The sequence below is a fragment of the Zerene cesonia genome, chromosome 14 (genome assembly GCF_012273895.1).
Source record: "Zerene cesonia ecotype Mississippi chromosome 14, Zerene_cesonia_1.1, whole genome shotgun sequence".
NCBI classification, from domain to species: Eukaryota; Metazoa; Arthropoda; class Insecta; order Lepidoptera; family Pieridae; genus Zerene; species Zerene cesonia.
The window spans coordinates 6,100,316-6,127,424 of NC_052115.1; the positions used below are offsets into that span (position 1 = coordinate 6,100,316).

Below are 27,109 nucleotides of genomic sequence, written 5' to 3' on the forward strand. Positions count from 1 at the left end.
AGAAATTCTGAGCCAATCTTTGCAATAAGTATCTAGCTCGTCCCGCCATCTAACTCTGGGCCTACCACGTAGTCTTTTTGTCTAGTCAGGGATCCACATAGTGGTAATCTTCGCCCACAACTCTTCGGACATTCTGCAGACGTGGCCAGCCCAGTTCCATTTAAGCTCGGCAGCTTTATGGGCTACATCTATTATCTGGATATATTATATATGTATATTTTTTGTTTTTGTTTTTGGGGGATCGTGGGTGGCCGAAAAATCAAGCGTCGCCAAGTTACGGCGAAAGACGTGGGTTCGAATCCCACCTCATGATAAAAAATCGTATATTCTTCAAAAATATTTCATTCACATAAAAATTGCTTTATATTACAATTTCGCATTACGTCATTACATTCATTACATAAATTAATATCGCTGTAACTTTAAGTATAAATTATATTAATCATTCTTTAACCTTAATGGACATCAATATTATTCGAATTGATTTTTCAGTATAGGTAGTAACGTCGTAGTAAAGTAGGTGATAACGTCGTGGGTGGGTATCAGCTGTTGTATTTGGAACCGTGAAATGCGTTTGTTTTAATGTTATCATGTTATGCACTATTCATTGAGCTCTGAAGAATCAACGATAAAAATTTCAAGACATTTTAAGAATTTGCACACTGCGCGACACGATCAACTGTCAATATCGTACGATGTCGCTTCGATAACAGAATGTGCAGCTTTGACTTCAACTTTTAGTCTTTGGAGAATGTTCATTTTATAGAAATAACTCTTCCAATGAAATGGATCCCGTTATAAAAAATCTTATACCTATATGGCACGTAGAACTTAACCCTGGCTATCATAAGATTTCATTTGAAAATATTCTTGCCCTCGCTCTCGATAGGGTGCCAGGTATACTTAGTTCGGTTAAAATAATCCTATATATGTCATTAGGCTACATTTCCGCTTGCTATCTATATCTATAACAAATGTCATGCACTTTTTCACTTTACATATGGCCGTAGGACTTATTACTAAAGCAGCGAAGTGGTTATAAATGAATCATTAGGAAGTAACAATGTAAACTATTATGATAACAAGACTTGTCAGACATCATCGTTCGACTGACATCGTATCGATACATATAAATGCTTTCTCACACCTGAAAGCGACACTGCCTTAATATGTAATAAAATTGTAGTAGTTTTTATGACGCGTTTTACGACATAGAATGAAAATCGAGATGTTCCGAATTTCAGGATCGCAATATAAATTTTATTACGCGGCTTTTAAGGCTCTTGGGTTATACTGTTACATGCGGAATAAAAATAAACATTCATGTTTTTGTTCTATACTAAACATTGATTATTATAATATATAACAAAAGTCACATCTTTCAATTTATGATGACCATTTATGGTTTATTTATACTTTTTTTTTTTTATGTGATAGGGAATCGTGAAAAGTTCTAACCAAGTAAGAAGGTATTTCTCTTATTCAAATTATAAACCCTTTCAGATTTCTTCATTTAATGTACCAAATATAATCCAAATTTACAAATAAGCATAGCAAAAATAAATAATTCGTCTAATATTTATAATTATTAATTTTTATTCTACCAGAAATGAAGACAAATAAAAATGTTCCAAACGCATTAAGGATAAAACGCTGCTCTTATTAAAAACCTTCGAGATTAGAAAGCAATTTGCGAATTCCTTCATTAAGAATGTTAAAATTAACGCAGCGTTAGGATGTTTTCTTTGTGTTTTCTTTAAATACTCAGATTAGGATTGATGGACGTTAACATTTTTTTATTTAATACTAGCTGACCCGGCAAACGCTGTTCTGCCTTACTCTTATCCTTTAGAGGTATGAAAAATAGATGTTGGCCGATTCTCAGACCTACCCAATATGCTTACCAAATTTCAGAGGAATCGGTCAAGCCGTTTCGGAGGAGTATGGCAACGAAAACTGTGACACGAGAATTTTATATATATAGATTTTATAACTTAATGTTAGCCTTAATCTGTATTTAAAGACCTGAAAATAAAACAACTTGCAACTTGAATTGGAAACTTGTATTAATTGAAAGACGTTAATATTATTTTATCATATACGGGCATTACTTCATATAAATAATCTTTCTTATGTATTACTTTGTCGTTGTTCATTTAGCTTGTACCACCTGCTGCCAGATTGCATCACCTGTGAAAATTATAAATTCAACCCCATTTATAACAGATTCGCTCCTTCAACTAAGATATTTGTTACAGCAGGCCTCTTTAGTAGCAAAATTAATCTTTAATTTCAAAATTTACAAAATGTTTGATGCAGAATTGTATTCGTTTCGTTTTAGCGCAATGTCTGAGGTGAATTTTGATAGACAACAACATAAATATTTTGATTCCATGAATCTTACAAGATACCCATAGCTCCTCGTAAGAAGCCGTTAGTTATGTCGGATTTTTATCAACTAAAACCCGACCTTTTTCCCACGCGATGCTGGAGACGGGACTGGAGGAAGACGTCACACTCATCTACCAATTGTCTAGGTCAGCTGGATTTTTGTATACGTCGCAAGCTCAGTATTATTAAAATATAAACTCTAACTCAAACATTTATTTACTCCGCTTGACTTTTAGATTCGCGTTTATATCGTCATAACACAGAAAAAATATTACCACCGATAAGGGTTATAAGGAAGACCCGCGGTAGATCTGTTGTCCGAAATTATTTGCTAACGAAATAAATACCTAAACATATAATCAGAGTAGCAGCAATAAGTAAAAAAACCTCTATGGAACATCTAATCTAGCCGTAATTCATAGCGCATCGATCAGTTTGACATTCAAAATTCACAACCATCTGCACCTAAGCCTAATGAGAATTCCAGTGAATGTGACGAATGACGGGTTAATGTTATGTATTGCGGTTTCATGTTTACTGCAGTACGAAATGCTTCTAGAATTTAGTACGTTTGTGACCTGAAATCCGATTTCATTTGCTGTAATGTTTCGCTTTAATAAGGGTCACTGTTATATTGGAGAAACCCACTTCAACATTTAAACAATTGCCTACCGTTCCGTACTTAAATATATTGATTGGTTCATGCCATTCAGACTTGAGTAAATAAAAGCGGCTTATAATACTTGTAATTAATTGAGAGGAATGAAGTACTTTCAAATAGAAAGTTACGGCTGTTCTGAAGTCTCAATGTCGGTGTTCAAATTGTACAACATTAATTAATATTCCATTATTTACATAGTTTATTGGGATTTATTTATTAGGGCCGAGTTTCTGAGGGTCTTGTTGATAATATATAAAGGAATTTTTGAGCAACAGATTAAGAATACATTGATTAAATGAAAAAATAATAGCGGCCCTTGCTTAACAAGTAATTGGGGTAACTATAAATCTGTTGATAAAATTCAACAGATTCAATCTTGGATTATAGTACTTAAGTTTTTTGCCCCTGACGTCATATAGTAATTTCTGGTCGATTCACCCCATGTTCGTGACAATAATCAGGCCGCTGATTGATACATCATTTCTGAAATGAATAATGGATAAATCGCGTTTTCTACTAGTTCTATACTTTTGAAAATAAGGTGTAAGGTAAGAAAAACGTCCAAATTCTACTTAATACTCAACCACGATATTTATAGTGACTGAATAAGAAATGCACTTATGTTTTCTTGCGTACTTTTGCACCATAATACTTTCTTAGCAATAAGCTAGCCTCATTCGAAATAAGCCACAATAGCTGAAACTTAGTCAGAACTATTACAGCTACATATGTGATGGTTACATAATTGGCGCTGCAAAATATAATAAGGCAACTTCCACGTCATTCCCCTCCTGCAAGTCATTGCGATTAACGAGGTATTAAATCTCACGAGGCGGGAATTTCCTGAAATATTTTCGGGTCCTTAATCGCAAGAACTCGTAACGAATACTGACTCGTAAGATTGTTCTGTCGTGATTATGCATGCATGAAATCGGGAAACTGTCTAATGTTATCCTACGTATAGAATTAAATATATACTGAGATACGTGCGTTAATCTTTCATGGGGTAAGAAAATGCTGGAACATCTTCTGAACATATTTTTAAGTAGTGTTTAATAAGTCTTCTTATGTAAATTTTTCTTCTTACATTTCGCAGCATTCAATGCAATTTATAAGTATTTGAAAATTTCAAATAATAAAACCTAAATAATAAAGACCTCACGATCGAATTTATTATATTCTTAACTATACAGTTGTGCACAGTTTCTAGATCTTTCGATTCTTACTCAATGTCTTCTTGCAGACACCCACTCATCAACGCCCGTCGTCTGCCTCGTAATAGAAGGCGGCACGAACACCGTTCGCGCTGTGCTGGAATACGTGACAGACACACCACCAGTGCCTGTGGTGGTGTGCGACGGTAGCGGCAGGGCGGCTGACCTCATTGCTTTCGTTCACAAGTGAGTCCCAATTCGTAATGTAACTTTTATTTATTTATTTTTATTTATTTATTTATAAAAAATCACTTGCCATAACAGGACAAGCCCAATGCGACAGTGATACAAAAAAAAAAAAAAAAAATGCCCGATGCAATTTGCTTACTGTAGGGGATATAAAAGCCTAATGCTTATAATGTGGGGGATATAAAGGAAAAGGGGTTCCCAATACTCTTGTTTTCAATTAGATAGATTGAAATAATTAGTCAATAACGTTATTTATTGCTCCACCGAACACATAAAAGTGGTTTTAATAAGTCAAAACGATCAAGTGGATTATATATATTTGGTCTAAGAGTAAATGAATAACGTTCAAATTCAATATTTCCCTAACAAACAGAATTAGTATTTTCTATAACAGATAGTCAAAAGTATAAGGGATGAGGACAAATGAAGAACGAGCAACTCAAACAAAAGACGAGATACGATGAAGTATTTGTGAATAGCAAAGTTTCAGATCCATATTAGGTGCTCCAATTTCATCAACTATTTTGTAACATAAGATTTTAGTTTGAATATGTTCATTGCATTGTATATATATATATATATATATATATATATATATACATATATATATATATATATATATATATATATATATATATATATATATATATATATATATATATATATATATATATATATATATATATATATATATCTTTCCGCCCGCGACTTTGCATAGTGAAAAAGATGATAGAAAAATCTAATTTTTTGATAGTCTCTGGGTGTTCCCCACTTACTTGCTATTCCCGAGAAATCCGGTATGTAAAACTAGGCTGTCCTTTCTCGGGTCTTAAACTTTATTCGTACTAAATGTCATCTAAATCGATTCAGTGGTTTCAATGGTTGAGCCTCTTTCGTTTAGGTACAATATAAATAGAAATGTACGATAAAACTCCAGTTGCATTGTATTCTACCACCTGATGTAAATATCTATCGAGTTATAATGGTGATTAATCTTAGTAAGCTCGACTCAGGTTTTCCTTACAGAATATCATTAGCTATTAAATTACCTTGTCTAGTTTTATCCAGTTCGTATTAATTGCATTGTAAATGGATCCAAAGAAAATCCGCTGGAAGTCGCGTTTTTTAATAAAATAACAGGCGAATGAAATTCGAACATTTCCAATTATTTTAAAAATAATCAAGCTTGTTACGAGTTTCGGCATTAAATTGAACTGTTTATTTTACGTTGAATGAATAATATTTGGATGGGATTCCGATACAACTGTTTATACGCTCTTGTGATTCGATTATCATATCATATTTTTTCATTCGCTGCATATTAATTTAAAGAAGAATGTTGAAAAGTTATTCTTTATTAAGATATTTATTATATGAACTAATTTCCTAATATATTTTCTGGGAAATCAGTTATACCTACTGATAATACTATAATTGATTTCTTATGTTACTTTTAAAGACAGTCATAAATTCTTAAACACTATGTATGCGTTTTAATAATTTTACAAAATTATTCATGTTGTAAAACGTATAAATGTATTTATTGTCACTTATTTACTGAGCCAGCCAATAATATGTTCCTACTTGAATGGTTACAGCAAAGATGGAGAAAAATTGTTACGGTTGTGTTTGGCTAATTTTCACGCAAAGAACAGATGACCAAACTAGTTTTTGAAATTATAACAATAATCGTATATAGCATATAAGAAAGATGGAAACATAACCATGCAGTTAAATAAAAATAACAATAAAATTACAAACCGATACCAAACACATAGACGGGGATATCAATTTGATACATTTGCGGCATACAAACCATCGGAATGGCTGAGCACGAAATATTACCAGCACTTGGTCTCGCGGGGAAATGTACAACGCTTATAAATAACGTCTAGCGTGTAGATTAGCCCGAGCCAGTTGTATAATCTTCGTATACAGAATAGGATTATCTTGCCAAGAAAATTTTCGCAGAAGACGCACTTAAAACAAATGCTCTTGTATGATCCGAGAGCCTTTTGTGATAAAGGAGCGTTAGCTATAAGTGATGTAATTCTTCGAAATTAATAACATAAATTATTTTGAAATGAAGCAAAGTGTATGGTACCTATTTATTCAATTCATATTAAAGTAGTTAACGAAACAAAGATTTCAAATGCAACTTTTAAATTAGTATTTTACTACGTGGTTTTTATTCAAAAATACAGAATTATTGGCCAATGTTATAATTTACTTATATTTACAGTTAGAAAAAATCTTAGAAATTTCATTTAAAAACATTCACATAGGTACGTTGAACTGTAACGATTCCCTCTCTATTCCGCTTTAGTTGCGACTTGAAAAACAGTAAATAATTTATTAGGAGCATATAATTGGATAAGTTAATTTGTTATCTGTAGCGTAGTACAGTGGAGGATATTTCTATTCCGTGTGTGGTACTGAACCCACGTGGTATACGTTGATTTTCCTTGCAGTTAGATTGCTTTCACAGATGTAGCTCAGAATACTAAATGTACCAATTCATGAAGTTCACATCAAATATCGGTACACCGTTAGGAAGTGAATAAATAATTCCCAATATGTATGTCAAATTGAATATCCATGCGAATATATTACAAGAATATTAAATTTTCTTATCTAATCAAACTCTTGTAGTTCATATCCAATCCAGTTATTTTTGGAATATGCTTCGATAATGCTATTTGTTTGCAACAATATAACTGGATTCAATACTCAGTTCAAATATGATGCAAAATTATGTCTACTCAGAAATCTACTAAAACTCAATACATTATATTTTATACGTGTTTTAATTAGCTCCACCTGTATGTTTGCTTGTTTGTATGTAACTGGATTCATTAGACTGTATTTTAACCCACTTTAAACGGACAGATTTAATTCAAACTTTGTATACTTATCAAGGATCGGTGACAATATAATAATTTCATAAATTTATCTTTTTACCTCGACCTCAGGTCACCTGTGAGTCACGGGATAAATGTTTCTTATGCTGATGCAAAAAAGTGTTAAATCATTGAATATCATATGTTATTACTTTAGATATGCATCAGAGACCGGCGAGCAAACGGTCCTGGAGTCAATGCGTGATTATCTCATCGGCACCATACAGAAGACCTTCGAGGTGGGATTGCAGCAGGCGGAGTGTTTGTATGGAGAACTGCTACAATGTACCAGAAAAAAGAACTTGGTAAGTCAATAGCTACTACATATTATTAACAAGTCTTAATACTCTTGTGGTATATATTATACAAATGTGAAACTTTGATTAAAATGTGAAATATATTTCTTATATACAATAGTAAAAATCAGTTTCAAAGAGCAACTTCGGAGTTTCTTGTTGAGTCTTCCATGTAGAAACTGGATACCGAAACGATGGTAAATTAATATGTGTTTGTATTATTCAAATAGGTTTGTCTATTTGAAATAAATGTTTCTGTTCGAGTGACATTTCTATTGTAACGGTCTGAGGATGTGTGTCTGGCAGTATTTATGTTTCATTTCATGATCATCAGCCCATATATGTTTCCGCCTCTGGGACCCAGGCCTCCTATGAGGGTTCAGGCCATAATCCACCACGCTGCCCAAGTGCGGGTTGGCAGATGTCACATGTCGTCGAACTTTTTTTGAGTCGAAACTTTTTTTGAAACACGATTCGGACGCCGGTTTCCTCACCATGTTTTCCTTCGTCGTTTGAAGCAGTGGTGATATTATCCACATGTGCAGATAAATTGAAAGATCAATTTATTTCCTGCACACTTGCCCGGTCTCGAACCCCGACTTAAACCCGATTTTGAAGTCTGAGGTTCTCATTACTGAGCCACCACTGCTTTTTATATGTTTAATTTATTGCTTTAATAATTAAATATCATTCATTCTCCGTATAAACGAAAATAATTTCACTCCTATCACTCCTATAGTATTGACAAACGATTTTTTTTAATTCTTTAGAAAAAAGGGAAAGAGGTTAATGAATGCCGCGACGGCGTTATTGCGCGGGAAAGTTGTGAGCGACTTTAATGAAATATTGCAAACTTTATAACGATATCTTGTTGGCATTAGGTTATATTGTGATTTCATTAGTGTTAAGTTTTATCTTTGAAAAAATGTTTTAGTTTTATCTTTGGTGCTAATTAGGTAAATGTAGAATGATTTTTATATGTATAATCTGGATTTAATTTTTTTTTTATGGTATCCGTGCATCGCAGCAAATATCGTATATTGTTGGTATTTAAAGGATTTTTCGACCCACCACTTAGTTTAAAGAAAATGATAGGTTTTTCATATAACTGCATAATTTACTAAAACTATTCTAGAAAGAGCTTTTAAGAGGTTTTTGGTACGGTCGGTATAAAGAAAGATGAAATTACTTTTAAACATTAAAAAGTTTCACAAGATATGATGTCATTAAATTTTACTGTGCACTTTCACTAATTTGCATAAGAAATTAAGGAATCCATTAAAATATTTGTCTGAAAAACGCCTTCAAAGTTATTTTACTTGAACGCTCCAACTATTAAAAGTAATGTTATTTTAATGCACACTTTGCTTGCTCAGCACGTTCTTCATTATCTGTGAATATAACTGGTATTCTGGAAGACTACACTTTATACCTTTTTTTTACTTAAACCTGGATTCAAAAGGCATTTCAAAAATCAATATTTAAACACATTGCTCTCGTAAAATGATTTAAAATAAGTGATCGTTTTATCACAAGCTCTGAGTTATTTTAACATAACATCTTTAAGAGGGTCTAGATAGATTGATAATACAAATAAATATTTAACGTATTGCCGGTTTAAAATCATATGTATATGTGTACTGGGTAACATGACACAAAACTAGAACGTTACGTTTTGATCTATATCATCTAACTTCAAAACCATTCATCATAAAAACACCAATTTAGTAGTTTCGGTGTTATTATCAGGCATATACAATCAGCTCGCTATTATGTGATAGTAATAAGATATTTAGATACAAGATACTTTTATGTTAAAACCAACAGTCGTATGCACTGATACGACACTCCCCACTAGATGTTATTGATAGATCACTCAAAATTTAGAAAACATGATGTTACGCTGCTACCTGATATCTTTACTAAATTATAGAAAGAAGAAATGAGTAATATACTAAAGAGTTAAAAAGTGACCTATAAAAACAAAATGCTTTTACAGTGTATGGTTTTTTTTTTCTTTAAAACGATTTCTTCCTCATTTTCTAATTATACGTACAATACTCGCATCCTTAATTAATGTTTTTAAAACATCTCGTTATAATATCTTCGCAATTTGCACATGCATAACATAACATGAAATTATTTTATAGCGTAAATAGTTTCAGAAATTTTTCACATTATGTGGCTACGTTTCCCTGACACCTCACTTTAATAAGTTCATATTTTTTAGAGAATTATCTTGTAGCGAAGCGAAAAACGTGCGGTAGCGGAAAATTAAATTAAATGTTATGCTAGTCGTGCCACGTTTCATACGAAAACTGGCTTAAAAATTTTACCATTCGCTACTGAAATGTCGATAACTCTTAAACGAATTCCGTTATCGTTTCGAACCCGACTGGTATTTGTGTATTACAGGTACCTACGTCTGCTGTTGCTTGCCAACATATATTTCAAATATTAAAGCACTTATAAACAATTTTTTAGCGAATGTGTTCTCGATTGCAGCCATATTGTTAATCTTACTTATAACATATAAATATATGCGGGTGAACATTTGTGTCAACATTAAACAGTTTTTCGCTGTGTTTTTAACGTAACTAATTTATTTATAGCGAATGTTAAATCTCAAGAGCGTGAGGCAGATCCAATGTAACACACCCTTGACACCCTTTTCATTGTAATTTTAATAAAAAATCGTAGTAGTTGTCCGCCCCGGCTTTGCCAGTTGTATATCCAGTTGTATTGTATACTAAGGTAAAACGTACATGGCTAACTGCGAAAGGATTCCTTATTTCACGTTTAAGAATACATTATATAGAATTAATTATCCTCGTCTTTGTTTTTTTTTTCTTTTAAATGAATTCTATCTGAACATTTTTTCATATGACAAATAATAAATTTAATAAATTAACTCGATTAAGCAGGCGTCAGCTACTTTTATTTTTGTTAGCACATTTAACATGATATAGTAAAAAAGTATTGCTGGCACTACATAAATATTTCACTGTTCCAAGCTAATATCTTTTCAGTAATCCTAGCTTAGATATTGGTGAAAAGGTTTCAATATTGGGTTATTGACTGCCCAAATTATAATATCATGAAATACCACTAAATTCCACAAAGCTTTTATTAAAATTCTTTGAGTAAAGCTGTTTTATATAATACTTTTTATTTATGATATTATATTAACAAAGTATGCCATTAAAAGTCTTGATACTAATTTGTGTAATTCCACAAGTAAGTTTAATTGGAATTTAATAAACCCCAGATTCCATTTATAATTGTCGGCCATCTTGTATTTATTTAAAAAATTATGTTTAATTGATCGTTTTGTGATTTCTATCTTGGACCGATTTTCATCAAACATACTAGGAACACTCCGGCCTTCCTTTCATAATTGCTTTATATCATAAAAATAAATCAAAATCGTTGAGAAACTAAGATTCCACTATCAGACATATAGACGCACTAACAGCACGCCAAACTTAAACCAACCCTTCGTCTATGCGTCGAGAATTTAAAAACATCTGTAATAATCATTATTAGTCTAAATTACAATAGATTATGAAATCTTAGGTCTCCGCTGGAGAGATTAAATATGTAAATTGTCTTAATAGTTTTGGTTCTTAGCTGTCTGGTGGTCGGTTGTCGAATGGACATTACGAATTCAATGTTTTAGGTATGAATTAACATTGTAGATGATTTGCATAGCAATAATATTGTATACCACTCACTAGAAGGGTCATTACCATGTTTTTATTAGTCTACTTTAATTATAATATTTCACAAGTCGTTTTTTTATTTATTTAGTACTTAGTTTACAAATTAATTTATAATTTATAGACTTAAAGGTTAACATTGTTTTTTAGTTATTATTCAATATCAATATAATATTAAATGATATCTATATATATCATATAATAGAAGATGATATATCGCCATATCCAAGTGCTCATTTATCAAGAAATTTAAAAGTAAATTCTTTTCGCATTTTGTGTATACTGATTACTGACATACAAATAATCAGGATACAGTCTAAGCCAGCTGCATCGCTTGCTGATGTCACCGATAGGCACTAATAGATGATAAAACTTTTTGTATATTCTCGTATAATCTTTGTCATTAACTGTAAAATAAACTACATGGAACATCAGGAAGCTTTGAACGCGGCATTAAAAAAACCGATCAGTGAACTGTTTCACTGATCGGTTTTCTTTACGGACAAGTAGGTGATTAGCCTTCTCCGTCCTGCCAGACCGAGACTTTTCTTTTGTGCGTCCCCACCGGGAATCGAACCCAGGAGCCCTCTATTCTACGCTACGCTACTCACGCGTTAACCACTGTGCCAAGGAGGCGGTCAATTCGAACCCTGCGTTAATTCTCATAAATTATCTCCCAGATAACAGTATTCCGTATCCAAGAGCGGGCAGAAGGTGGAGAGGTGCAAGAGCTGGATCAGGTGATACTTACAGCGTTGTTCCGAGCGCAGCACCTGTCACCCAGTGAACAGCTATCGTTGGCTCTCACTTGGAATCGAGTGGACATCGCAAGGTCGGAGATCTTCGTCTACGGACAAGAGTGGCCGAGAGGTAAGTTGTGCAGTAATTTAGCTATAGAGAAATGTAATTGATGGTGTGTTTGTTTATGTGTAAATATTGAAACGTTTGCGGATTTTTTTTTTCACAATTCGTACGCATTTTCGGCATAAATTTCCCGTCCAATGCTTTGATGAACTCATTAGAACTTAGAAATTAAAAACTTTTCAGCGGATTTTAAACGCGATTTATTCATTATATTATTAACCCGACGTTTCGAACACTTTACAGCGAGCGTGGTCACGGGGAAACACATTATTTTAGATTTAGATTTTTTATTCATTAGAACTTCTTCAGAAATAGTAACCAATTTTGTATATTCAAAATAGTATCAATTCTCTTACAAAATAAAATAGTGTTATAATGTAATAAACTAAATGTTGAGATAGTACCACATTAGTTGCTTATTTATTGGAACAAATGTAGAACATTCCATAGCGCATTGGTTATAGCTTGCATTAGACAGGTCACCGCAGCACTACCACGGCTGTTAAAGAAAAAAAGCTACGACATTTTTTGCACTAAAAATTAGCTGAGGATTCATTTCCTATTTTTTTCACATTAAGACTAACTTTAAGCTGATATATGAAAAGATGGATAGATACATTTAGTTTTTTTATTGAGAGCAGTGTCAACTAAATAAATAAGTTAATACATAGTTTATTAATAAACGTTTATAATCTATACAACCTCTATTGGACATTATATTATATCTTAGAGTCTGTTTGAGAAATAATATTATCCTCTTGAACAATTCAGAATCTACCGTATCAAAACTCAATCGAAGTTCTATTGAGGCTGAGCTAATATACAAAGGGAAACAAACATTGAGAGTCATGATCACCTGAGGGCTCGCTCCATGTTCAAATGTTGATGAACTAACAGGACGAGACTTTTTGATTAAACTGTTTTTGATTGACACCCTATACGTTGCGTGTTACGTTTGATATTTATATATAATTTTTTATACCTACTAGCGTTCCGCCCCGGCTTCATTCGTGTAAACCGCGCGTCACTCGTGTGGTACCCGGACAAAATATAGCCTATGTATATAATACAGAACTTAATCTATCTCTGTAAGAAATTTCAACCAGATATTACGATAAGATGTTATCGAAAAAGTAACATGCATCCATACATTCATCCATCCATCCATACTTTTCATTCGCGTTTATAATATTAGTAGGTCAGCTCTCGTGGATCTCGTACATATTCAACAGTGAAAGAATTTTTGAAATCTGCAATAGTTCCTGAGATTAGAACGTTCAAACAAACTCTTCAACTTTATATTATTAGTATAAAAGTATTTTGTGATTGAAAGCTCAGAAAATAAAACCTTTTGTTTATTTTAACAAGATTTAACTTTGTTTTGATTAACTTTATCTTGACTAATATTCAATCCTCAATTTCTTCAAATCCTCTATTTGATTCAAATTGAAATATAAAACCGTCGTACTAATAAAGTGAAGACATTTTGTTTTAAAATATTAAAGTTTCTAATGCAGCTCCGTTCAGAAGTAGGTACCTATACAAATTATTGCTTATTTAATCTTGACTAGCAGATACTAGAATTATCATAAAAACGACATTTCGTAATGATCTTTGAGAAGCTGATTTATTTTCCTTTGTTTAATTTTATACTAGTAAATCATTTTATAAGTGCATAAAAGATATTTAAGTAAGAATGATTTCAATATGTTCGAATCACAAAATATCTTAATCCCCATTGTTCAAATCAAAGTATTAATTTTGCACAAATTCAGCAGTGGAGCGTGTTTGCAAATCTCAAGTTAATGAATACTTTTCAAACAGTAGCTACGATTAATTTGAATAATTAAATTTCTGAAAGGCTTTTGTGATATTTTTTAACCTTTTATAGATGTTTTTTTTTAAGTCATTAATAAATACGAACAAGCTTCGATATTAAGTTATATAATGATTCAATATGGTCTTATTTAAAATTGTTAATTCATCTCATCATCTCGAATGAAGCTTTTAAAACGTTTTAATCATATATTTCCGTATAAAAATTTTCTCTGTTCAGCATATACAGTTTGAATTTATCGTTGATTTTAAATATTGTTATAAAATCTATAAAAGCGCCTTATCCTATATTGGATTTTTCTTATTACAGTTAAAGTTTAACTATTATTTTAGTAGGTATGTAAATAGTTGCCTCTCAAGCCGTGGATAACATCGGGAGTAGTAAGATCAATCCGTAACAGTGACGAGCTGCATAAAATAGTCAAGATTCGACCTTACGATAATCAAATATATAGTTAGCACATATTTTAAGTATAGGATCAAAAAATTATTAAGTCTTTATAACAAAATATTACCAAATGCAACTGCAAAATAGTGAGATTTCGTTTTACATAAAGCGTAAAAGATAGCGTTCTTCTGTTTTTTCATAGGAATATAAACTGCATCCCTACTGAGAGATGTCATCCGTAAAATAACATACGACCGTGATTAAGTTGTGGTAAATACAACTTGGTAACAAGTTTGCGCATAAACTTAAGTAACAAACCCTCTACAACTTACGTGAGATTATGACACGTGGCTCGGGAAGTTAACAAGTTTAATTGCCATGTGGAATATTAATCGTATGTGATAATTTAGTGTATTCCTTAAAAAAAATTATAAGTCTAAAATAATAATATATAATATAGGTTATAATTACAAGTTGTTTTTTTTATTGTTTTGTTCTAGTTACGCTATCTATGCTTTACGTTCTTATCATTTATTAAAATTAATAATGTAAGACTTCATAAAAATAACGTGAGAGCTGTTACAAATTGCCGTTAAAATTAAAGTAAAAAATGAATACCGTTAAATACTGATTCTTATAAATTTAGCCAATCATTTTCACTACTCTGAAATGCCGGATTTATTAAAAACGCTGCGTAGGTATAAAATGTTTAATAGGCAGGAATCAATTTTCCATCCTTTTCAATTACACACCAATTGTAAAACACTTCGGCAGTCATCTAAAACGTCATTGATTTTAATAAACCGTGAAGTTGATGTTAATTTTGAGGAGGGTTTTGATTTAATCTTGTACAAAGTAATGCAAGAGATATTCATAAAATCAACCCACGTTTGCCTGATCCCAGTGTAGATCATTATTTCACAACCACTGCTTACTGAGATATTCAGCTGAAATAGAAATCATGGCAGTTTGCAAAACCAAACCGCACACAATCCTGGAAGGAAATCGTAGTTCGTGGTCAATTGATTTCCCTTCAAATCGCATCAAATTGGACGCCTTTTAACTCCGAAATGCAGGGGCGAAAACGAGAATATGAAAATCTCAATCAAAAAATTTCTAGTTAGTTACCCAGCGTAAAGTTCGAGTTCATATTACTTCGAGGCTCCGTCAATACCACGCGGAAATAACATTGCATCCCCGAACGTAGCCAGATAATGGATTATATCGAAGCTTCATACGCGAATGAAAGTATGTTTTGTAAATTACATTCTGCCCTTGACGTTCGCATTTGCTTCTTCTTCATTTTGGTAATCGAATTTAGATTATCGGATCGAAAAGACATGCTATACATTATTGAAGAATACATATTAATGCAGAGGTAGCATTACATACCTACGGGTGTGGGTTATTGCGTATTACATAATATCTCAAATTTCCGTGGAGCGGTCTCACAACAGCAATAAATTCCCTCTATATTATAACTATATAACTATTTACTGGATATATTTGAAATTTGTTTGATTTATAAAAAGAAAATCTACACTATTATATTATAAAGCTGAAGAGTTTGTTTGTTTGAACGCACTAACCTAAGCTACTACTGGTCCGATTTGAAAAATTATTTAATTGTTTGATAGATTGAGGAAGGCTATAGGCTATATATGTACCACAGTCGAAGCCGGGGCGGACCGCTAGTCAATGATAAAAGGCCGTCAAACCCTTTATGAAATAAAATCTTGGCCTTTGAATGGAATTTATCCAATCCCAATAAAACGGCGATTGGTTGTAACAAAGGGTACAGCAATAAAAATATTTATGATATAATTTAATGAAAAGATCTCTCGTTTACAATAATGGTAAGTCATTAACCACAGGTGTTATAAGAGATGAGACAAAGGTGTAAAGCTTGCTGGAGTATTAAATAACGACTTTCGTCTGAGTCATAAAAAGACAACTCTTAAAAAGTGAAATAAATTTTTAGAACGATGTCTGTTGCGAATAATAATTAAGTTAAACAATGTTCTTAATACGAAAAATTATAATTATCGAAAAGTTCATTCAATATTTTATCAGATTGATTTTAATCACACATATATGATTTTAGTTGTTTTAAACTATAAAACTGTACGTGATTTAGCAGAATATACGTAAAGATTACAAGAAACATTTCTCGAGTTTTTATAAGTCCGTGGTTTGAGGTTGTTCAATAAATTCAAACACTGACTGTACTTTTAAGATGCCTGTTGCTTCTGATTTTGTATTCAATTATATTTGGTGTACCATAAACTATTCTTGATTTCATCATCATTCACCATTGAATGTATAAGCAAAAATGTAATATAGTATAATACAAAGTCGCTTTCCGCCGTTTGTCTGTGACGCAACAGATTTTTATGGGGTTTTTCTTAGATAGTGATTCAAGAGGATGGTTTATATGTATAATAACATCCATTAAACTACTCCAAATTTAATTTAAACGCATACGAAAGCTAATAAATATATAAATAAACTATTCTATTGCCACCTAATAGTCTTTAAAATTATTAAACACATATATTCTTCCAGGCGCTCTCGATGAAGCAATGATGCAGGCGCTGGAACACGACCGCATAGACTTCGTGAAGCTTCTCCTAGAAAACGGAGTTTCCATGAGGAAGTTCCTTACGATACCTCGCTTAGAAGAGTTGTATAACACAAAGAGTGGGCCTAGCAACACTTTACGGTACATTCTGAGGGATGTAAGACCACATCTGCCGAGAGGATACATGTACACACTACATGATATTGGTTTAGTCATCAACAAGCTTATGGGAGGCGCATATAGGTAAGATTTAGATTTATTTTTATTTTATTCGATGCTAGGGCAGCGCTTGACGATCTCGCCTGATGCGGTCGGAGATGGTGCGCGCTTCTCTAAAGGGTACCGGTACACTCTTCTCTTGAAGGCCTCCACATTGTACTTATCAAGAATCACAGACTCAGGAAGCATTTTCCAGTCCTTAGCGGTTCAAATGAAGAAATGAATAATGAAGAAATCATTTATTTTTCGTTAGATTAAACATTCAAAACTTCTCTGTCTAACAAATTATCATGCAACAATATTTAAATTACACCTGTCAATGATGATACATACACTCTTCATTCTAATAAAGTAAAATAAAACGGTGATCATTTATAGTGAATGAAAAGGCCCTGTGCAGTGTTATTTTTGTTACGAATAGAATTTTCATGAGTTCCTGTCGTTGATAGATCGATGCCTTTGTGACGGCCCCACGGGCTGTCGTGTTATCAAGCATATTTACTATTCAACAGTGAAACGTGAAGTTATTGGTTTGTTTTGTTCGAATTCAATCGGGAATTGATACGTTTTTATATTGATAATATCATATTATTTGCATAGTTTTATTGTTTTGGTGATGCAAACAAGGTTTCATATAAGCTCTTTTTCGCCATGGAAATTTAATCAATTGATGTTATTTTTTATTTGTTTGATAGGAAATTGTTACTATTTGGTCCTACTTTAGAATCTAAAGTGATACCTCCCTCTTCGTATCGCTGTGACCTTTTTTGTATTTATTTTCATATTATAAATTTGACATTGACCCAAAATAAGTTTAATAATAATTAGTTTATTCAAGTATTTAGTCGGATATAGTAATAATACTTTACGTTACATATTTTTATAATGGATCACATAAACAGCAGCTACACACACTTTATATAAAATAACATTTTAAAATAACATAACCTACATTCCATTACGTAACGTATAGATCCCATAAATTGTAACCGAATGTTGCCAACGATCGCGTTATGGATATATGGCTCTGGGTATATTCACCGAGATCATATTTTACCTACAATATACCGATGTACTCAAAACATTATCGTAACAATACTTTATAGAATGTTTATTTCATATATAACAGTGCCATATTGTATCAAGAAACTTAAAACTTTTTAATCTATTAATTTAACTCGGAATGAATGACGGTACCGGCAAACCTTTTTGTAATCGTCCCAGCCCCAACGACTCAGTTGTTGGTATGTTAAAACCATATTTAAACAATGATATAGTAGGATAATTTTATTTGGAAATAATACTGCTATTTTGATATATCTGAAATACAATTTTTTGATTTCATTTTAAGTACCAGAATATTAACAACTGAGGAACATAGTACAAATAATTGAAAATACTATACTATTATTTCATATTTATGATCAAATTACAAAAATTTTCCATCTAAAGTGAAATTATGATGCGCTTGTTTCTAAGTACATTAATTTTATATGGAATGTACTGTTTTTATATTCTCTACATAGAATGGACATTTCATATCATTTATCCATACAAAATGTTTCGAAATGCACTTCAGTCACAGTGATTTTTATGGATTGTGTCATGACGGACGACTGACGGCACGCTAAACATGGGTGCTGACAGTCGAAGCGTACCTATATCGAAGCGTTTTAGAATAACGCGTAGGTCAGCGTTGCAGGAACGTTCATACTTTTACATAAATGTGTATACCTCTACCCCCCAAATCTAACTTACCATCAATGCCAGGTGCTACTACACGCGTCGCAAGTTCCGTCCGATATACGCTAAGGTGATGAACAAGAGCGTGAACGTTCACCGCAACAGCGCTTCCTTCACCCGCCACAACGCCGGCGGGCTGTCACTCATCACCGGCTTCATGCCCGTCACTACAGAGATGGCGCTGTTCGACTATCCTTTCAATGAACTTTTGGTAAGTAGATAATTAAACATAATTCAGAGTTTAGTAATATATTCGTGTACAAAACGAATTTATTACTGGTTTGGGATGTGTTTGAAAAATTTTAGTTGAAAGAAACGATCATTAAAGCAAAATCAATGACCTGAGCCGATCGACGTTTAGTCTTCTTTAGTTTTATTGGAGTGTACTATTTATCACCCGAAAAGTTATCCTATCCGCGTTTATCGCTTTAGTTACTTCGGTTTACAACCAAAATCTATTAGTAAATTTATCACGAAATTATATATTTTATAATATAATATTTTATATTAAATTAATTAAGCCTTTTTTGTTGCTATATTAATCTTTAATTTACGTAAATAATATAATAGAACTTGTAGATTTCATAGAAAGGTCATAAGGTATATTCTAGTTAAGTATTTATTTATTAACTAGTTGATCCATTGAACTTTGCACCTTTGAAATAATAAATTCAGCAAAAAAATTATTGAATCCTCATTTAAATAAAAAAAAAATGTTTAAAAGTTAGTAAGTTTGTAAAGAGTTTAAAAGTATAATTACAGTTTAATAAATCACACAAGAAAACAAAGAATATATGATATAAACTAAATTATTATGATAGTATTATGTTTGTGATTTCACAAGAAATATTATTGAAACTTTCGTGGAATGTAATCTGTATTTTGATATGATACCGTACTATGGTATACTAAGAAGTCCTCAAATTACGGCATCACGAATATCTTCAGCGCATTATCCATCTTTTAGGTTTTTATTTCATACAAGTGTCGTATCATACAATCTAGACGTAGCTTCTATTCTTATCTTTACCGCTCTAAATTATTGTTAATTGATCTTGACTAACACGCCAATAAATCTAATTACATCTTTTTTTATCAGCCTTAGAGGAGCAGTGAACCGTTGCTAAGTATCTTAAGAATGTATACTCATATCATATCTCCAAAACATCAAACGCTAATAATTACAAGACTCCCTTTTGCTCGAAAATAAAAAAAAAATAACAATGCCAATTACTCTTCCCAGCAATAGTTTTAAAGGGAATTTTATCTTTTTATTAAGAATTTCCCCGAATTGATGTCAGTTTAATAGAATAAATGGATTGTAACATAGCACTATAGGGCGCTACATCAAAGGGGACGATTGATAGCTCCTCTCTGAAAGGAATTGCAGCAAAAACTGGAAATAGATTGATTTACTTCCTCTGTGGCTGCATGCTATAAATCCAATCTAATATTGGTAGTTGTTCTTTGTTGTTTACGTTCTGTCATATGAGCTACCTGTATTCTTTTTGTAAGTTGTAACATTTTGTGAAAACCTATCAAACTATAGATTAAACTGCACATTTTTTAACACAGACGAGTAATTTGATATAAATTAATTATATTAAAAAGTGTAAGTAAAATTACCTTGCAGTCCTTAACGGTTCTTATCGGCCATTGCAGTATACAAATAAATATTCTTATTTTAATAGGCAACTGTGAGCTAGTGATTACTGTTATACTGTATTAGCTTGAATAGCTGAAACGCAATCTTTTGCTTGTTATATGTAATAAATTGAGAAAAACTTTTCTCACTCTTCAATGACCTGTCTCCTTTCTTTTATTACATACTCATACTTAAATTGTGTTTTAATTTTCTTTTCTATTACACCCTAGATGTGGGCAGTACTAACAAAGCGGCACCAAATGGCTCTACTAATGTGGACCCACGGGGAAGAGGCCCTAGCCAAGTCTCTCGTGGCCTGTAAGTTGTATAAAGCGATGGCGCACGAAGCCGCTGAAGATGATATGGAGACAGAAGTATATGAGGAACTAAGGCATTATGGCAAGGAGTTTGAGACCAAAGGTTAGTGAATTTAGGCGGGAAAATTAGTGTATTTAATCTTTATTTTAATAGCATTGAAATTTTTGGCACATGAAATCGAAGGAGTAGATTAAATTCGATTACCAAGGCTGGATCAGGGGTGGCCGAAGGCTAGGCGTTCCTACGGGTTGGCAAAAAGACGCGGATTCGAATTCCACCTTTAAATATTTCTGAAATTAGTGTATGATTTGATCTAAGTGGGCGTGGATACAGTTTGAATTATCTATATGAAGCTGTAATAAAAATCATAAAAAGTCATTTTTTGGCTGAAAATCCGTTTAGTATAAGTTAGCAAGCCGCACACATGCATATTGACAATAAAACTATGCTATACACTAACCATATTATTATGGCTAGTTTCATAAAAAGCATTTGCTTCTAATATTTTAGTAAAATTACAATAAAGTTACCACCACCATATTATTTTACTTACCGATGTTTCACATTTCTAAGATACACTAATATAAGCTCAGGATTGTAAATTCCTAATGTTGAATGTTGCTTCATAGTTATTTCAATTTATTATTTGATGCCGATTGGTACTTTATCCACAATTTCATAAAATAATAAGTATACCAAATGGTAATGCATTTACAAATTGGAATTTAATACCAGTTTCATCTTCTGATCGGAGAGGTGATTATAGAGATCAAATCTTAATTAAGATTTTATTTATTTTGTTTGGCCCTTTTAAATTGAATGGATGAATTTAAGACCTGGTTGATGAGTTTAACATCAAAAATACTTGTAAAATTACTTGTAGTATGTTGATGATTTCTATAATAAATATCTATTTTGTCTTCTACGAAGACCTTATAGTACATAACATTCACATGATTTTATTTTAATATAATAAACAAACACTCAAAATGTATTGGTATAAATGTGAAGATATAGGGAAGATGAATTTTACATGTTATATATCTAAATCCTATGTTTGTTTGTAGAAGCTTAATGCATGAAGCATTAAATGAAATGATTTTTGTGTTGAAGATAGGATAAGGGTAGAGAGTGCAATAAGATTCACTTTGCCGTTGTGAAACAGCTCATTCCCATAGGAATTTCTATAAACCAGTCGGGCGGAAAGCTGTGTGTGAAGTCCCGTCTCCTCCAGTGGGATTTGGGGCATATATACATCTGTTTCAATAATCGAATTTCTTTACGGACATAGGTGATCAGCATTCTTTGTCCTGCCAGGCCGAGACTTATTTTGAGAGTCCCCACCGGGAATCGAACCCAGGACCAGGACCCCCTGGTTTTACTCTCACGCGTTAACAACTGAACCAGAGAGCGGCAGTTGGGTCAAGGGCGGAAAGCTAGTACCTATAAATTAAAAGCAATCATTACATTGGTTATAATATAGTAATATTTGTCGGTATTTACACAGGAATTAGTACATGAGAATTTATCAGTAAAAAATTTTCATTTTCACTATGTAAATATGTAGCATTGTAATAGAAAAGTTTTGATAGATGGATTTTGAATTCATTCTAAACACTTATCTTACCTTTACACTTATCTATAGAGAAATACAAAACACCTCCCTACAATTTTAATGTGGATTTAAAATATATATGACGGTGTAATAACAAAAAAGTCAACTCCCCCCTTCAACAATTTTAATGTAGATTTAAAATCTTCGAATAGGTATATTATAAAAAAAATCCAATAGATTTTGTACTGTCAAATAAAAGTACCCAAACCATATTAGTTATAAAGTTTTTTTATGGATTTTTTTTTTGGTTTGCAGATCGTTTAAAAGAATTTTTAAATTTATAGATTAGACAAGTCGGTCTAGACGTTCTCAAATTACCAATAAACGAATTGATTTTATTGAGATACTTAAATTAAAAGAATAAAATACCCTTTATTTATATTTGAATACGGGCTTTATTTTTAGATCAATGAAAAGGTGCTTGACTTGGTGTCCTTTTTTATCAAAATTACTTCAATTTCAACATTTCTTTTCGAAATAAACTCCATTAATATACCTTTTTCTTAGCATCACTGATGAGTCCCGTATACCTATACAATTTGGCTTCTTTAGAAACAAGATCTTCGCTTACTATTAACTCTTAATGGACCCAAATAATACGATAAGATATTATAGTCATTATTTTTTTTTTATTCTTTTGTGATTCCTAAATGCTCATTATGCAATATAGTAGATAGCTGATCTAGACGTGGTATATAACATGTTTAAATACCTTCTTATGCAAAGAACTTTCTGTATTAAACGTTAAAAATAATTAGCCGAAATGGTCGATTGTTCTCAAAATTTACGCTATTTAGATATAAAGTATAATCCCGTGATTTTTCCCTACAATTACCGTCCCCGTGGAATTTTCACGATATAACTAAAGTTTTTCCAATACACATACAATTAATGCGCATTTAAATTCTAGCATTAGAGTTACTGGACTACTGTTACCGCCAAGACGATGACCAGGCCCAGCAATTATTGACCTGCGAGTTGCAAAACTGGTCTGGACAGACCTGTCTCAGCCTAGCCGTAGCCGCCAACCATAGAGCCCTATTAGCCCACCCATGCTCACAGATAATCCTGGCCGACCTATGGATGGGAGGCCTTAGGACACGGAAGAATACCAACCTCAAGGTAAGAACCTAAACTATTTATAATCTGTACAATTTCTCTCTTATTAACGCACAGACTTCGCACGTTGTAGTTGTAACATAGTAATAACGTAAACCGTAACAGTCGGTTTAGATGTCTGTGTGTCAATGAGCTTAAGAGATTTGCATGTAGGCGCCGATTCCGTTATTTCAATGCTTAATTAAGCCGATTGTCAGATGTATTGAGATTTATGTAAATAAATGATCACAGAACAAGCGAAAACTATTTGTTATTGCACACTTTACTTCACACAATTATGATTTTAATGATTTTGCCGCTTTTTTACACGTTTATCCAAAAGTATCAATAATAATATTATAATAATTTTATGTCATTGAAAAAAATCTCTAAAAGAAAAATCATTTTACTGAGTTATTTACAGACAAAGACACTCCTTTAGAAAAACTAAATTCAACTGATTGACACGCTGTATCCCACCTGATAAAAATATTTTAAAGCACTTTGATTTTACTAATTAAACAAACAACATTTATACCCCCAATCTTCCGAAAGAAGAATATATTCTTGGACATGTTATTCAAATATACCCTTGTCTTACTCAAAGCTGAAGTATAATATCACCCTGTATTGTTAACTATGGAAACACAAATCACATACATCCAAGCTTGTACATACAACATTCCATTTCACCCAACCAAGCAAATAGCTGGAACCAACGCAATCGGCGCCCTTAGTCCGTAGCATGTAATGCTTATGATTTAGTAGCAGCATTTCGTTTGCAACATCGGCTTTGTCGTAAAAAGGTAATACTGAGCCTGCTGTGTCCGCTGTACATACTCCAATTGGAGTTCAAGTCGAAGGAGGAACTGCAGCTGATGCCGCAAACGGAGGAGGAGCATCTGGAGAACGAGAGCATGGAAGACGATAGAAGCACCAAGGACCCCAATGACGCGGAGGTAATTTCTGTTTAGTTGCTTCCCATCTCGCTTGATACGCTGCGTTTTGTTTTCACAAGGGGTTTGCTTGTGATTGTTTGGAGCGTGTTTAGCAACTGTTCAGTTTTCGTCTTTTAACTAAAGTTGATTTAAGCGCTTCCAATTTTGTTCGTACACGTTTGAATACAAAGTTAAAGCTGGAACTGCGCTTTCAAATAAATATTTACAGAGCACGTAATGCTCGCTCTAAACGAATGATGTATCACCAAGACTGCATCGTTTTGTTCAAATAATCACAAATAAATCCTTGCACATCAGTAAAATTTAAACGGTTGTTACTAATATTTATAATTTTGGTGATGGCAACACAATCGTGTTTATAATCTGTATGAACAAGGTATATGAAGCGATGTTAGTAAAGATGAAATTGTATAGGTGGGGGTGAAACGACGAACGCTGTCTATAAAGAAGATTATTCCCCCGGGACAGCCGGGTAAAACGGACAAGACGCAGGTATACACCTGACGCACACATGTGAACGTGGTGTACGAACACAATTGCACTTTATACGATATTACACAAAATTATTCTGTGTGCAAAATTGAATTCAACTTTTTCTTCTGTAAATGTGATACTTCGATAGAAAATGTTATAATGTTATATAAATGAATAATTCGTCTATATAGTACAAAGTTATCGGTTAAAACGTTTATCCTATCAAAAGCCAATAAGAATCAAAAAACTTTAAACAAAATCACGTTGGTATCCGTGGAAATCCCGAGCTTGATAAGAAAATTTTATAATATTATAAACAAAGCGGAATTTTAACGCATTAGTAGAAGTAAGCCCCTTTAAAAAGATTCATAGAATTTGGCGGAATATGGCTGTTTTTATTTTTCGTTTTTTTATGACCTTCAGCCATAAAAATTTCATTTTTATTCGTGCGGTGAAATCGTGTGAAAATTAAAATCTTTTCCGCGCATTGTTATTCTTAAATTTCACAGATAACTCAAATAAGACCCTTCCTCAAAGATCTTTTATTTGACTCTTAAATATTGTATAGTTCTTTAATCATACTCTATTGGATAGAATTATAATTTGAGACTCATTACTAGGTTACCTTATCAAAAACGGCGGTAAAATTTGAAATTAAAATAATCGATAGGAGCTTTTTTTATCAATGCTGAAACAAATTCAATGAAATTTTCATAAAATATGTACGAGTATCGCCATGAAATAAATTTCCGATTCTAACATAACATAGCACTTTATGGCGTTAAATTTCTGAATGTATCGCATAAATTCGAGTCAATTCACAATAGCTGCACGCTCCTATTGTGTTCGTATTACCGTTGACGCGAGCTATCGGAACCGTTTCATGGCTCTTTTACAAGCTTCCTATTCTTAGCGTTTTCTTCGTTTATATTCATATCGAAGCTATTTTGTTGTTTCTTATGATATATCGCCTATTGGCATGTTTTATTTGCGTTGAAGTCAACGTGTGTGCTGATGTTTCTAATTGCGGCTGAATGTGTTTAGTAATTTCCTGATCATTGTTGATCTTGTTGAGTTTTTGATGAGATTTATATAGGCAATTTTTCAAGGCTTATATTAAATTGAACCATAACAAAATTGTACAAGTGGTGTATCCTTAAATAGGACTCGTCACTGATAAGAGAACGTTACAGTAAGAAGAAAAAATTAGAGAAGTATTGTTGAAGATTATGTATCGCTTGATTAATTTGAACAACATTTTCTTTGCAATCCACAGATGAATATAAATATAAAAAATTATATATCGATAAGAATCGATTACAAACAGTTATATTTAACTGTTAACAATATTATATCAAAACAAGACAGTATAATTGTCCAGAAATAATATACCATATTTAAGTTATTCGAAATTTAAGGACAGTAATATACATCTAAAGATTACATTCCCTGTCATGGTTAACGCCACAACACCAGGTGCAACCGCAAAGCCGCTCGTACTCATGCAATAACTTTGAGATAGTGGTTATAAAATAATAAACGATGGCAAGAAATCGTCTTCGAATAGAAATAAAATAGCAAAAGCTGTTTTTGGAGTGCACACATTCATAAATTAATTATTCGATCAATGTTTTGTAAAAAAACATACTTGAATACATAAAGTAATATCAACGCTTGAAAATGATTTTTTTAACAGTCTACATCTCTTTGGTTTGTCTTTAAAACTTGTGTGTATTTCGTTTATTATAAAAACAATAATCCTAATTAAAACCAAAGTAAATAAGGTTAGTTAAAATACGCTGCCCACACTACGGCGTCGTAAAGTTAGTTGTGGCATTAATTAAATAAGTTTTACATTGTTAAATTTACTCTACCGTTTCGGTATATCGTTGAGCAAATTTCACTTTAATTGCGTGCAAGCTCAATGTAACCAACTGTTCATAGCACGCGGCGCTCATGTTGAAAGATTAAAGACATAATATAAGGCATGTATGAAATA

At 32.5% G+C, this 27,109-nt stretch overlaps 1 protein-coding gene across 10 annotated transcripts in view; it reads left to right on the forward strand.

Annotated features, from left to right (window-relative positions):
- The window catches only part of LOC119831868 (transient receptor potential cation channel trpm), a 163,958-nt gene that overhangs the window by 112,581 nt on the left and 24,268 nt on the right, over positions 1–27,109 (forward strand). For 7 of the 10 annotated variants that reach the window (XM_038355425.1, XM_038355424.1, XM_038355427.1 and 4 more), the window contains 9 exons: positions 4,296–4,452; positions 7,513–7,660; positions 12,051–12,240; positions 17,024–17,282; positions 19,029–19,212; positions 20,877–21,066; positions 23,490–23,701; positions 24,484–24,636; positions 25,051–25,128. In XM_038355425.1, coding sequence (XP_038211353.1) covers positions 4,296–4,452; positions 7,513–7,660; positions 12,051–12,240; positions 17,024–17,282; positions 19,029–19,212; positions 20,877–21,066; positions 23,490–23,701; positions 24,484–24,636; positions 25,051–25,128 — 1,571 coding nt within the window. The remainder of the gene's footprint in view (positions 1–4,295; positions 4,453–7,512; positions 7,661–12,050; positions 12,241–17,023; positions 17,283–19,028; positions 19,213–20,876; positions 21,067–23,489; positions 23,702–24,483; positions 24,637–25,050; positions 25,129–27,109) is intronic. The other 3 variants (XM_038355430.1, XM_038355429.1, XM_038355433.1) reach the window with 1 other exon arrangement.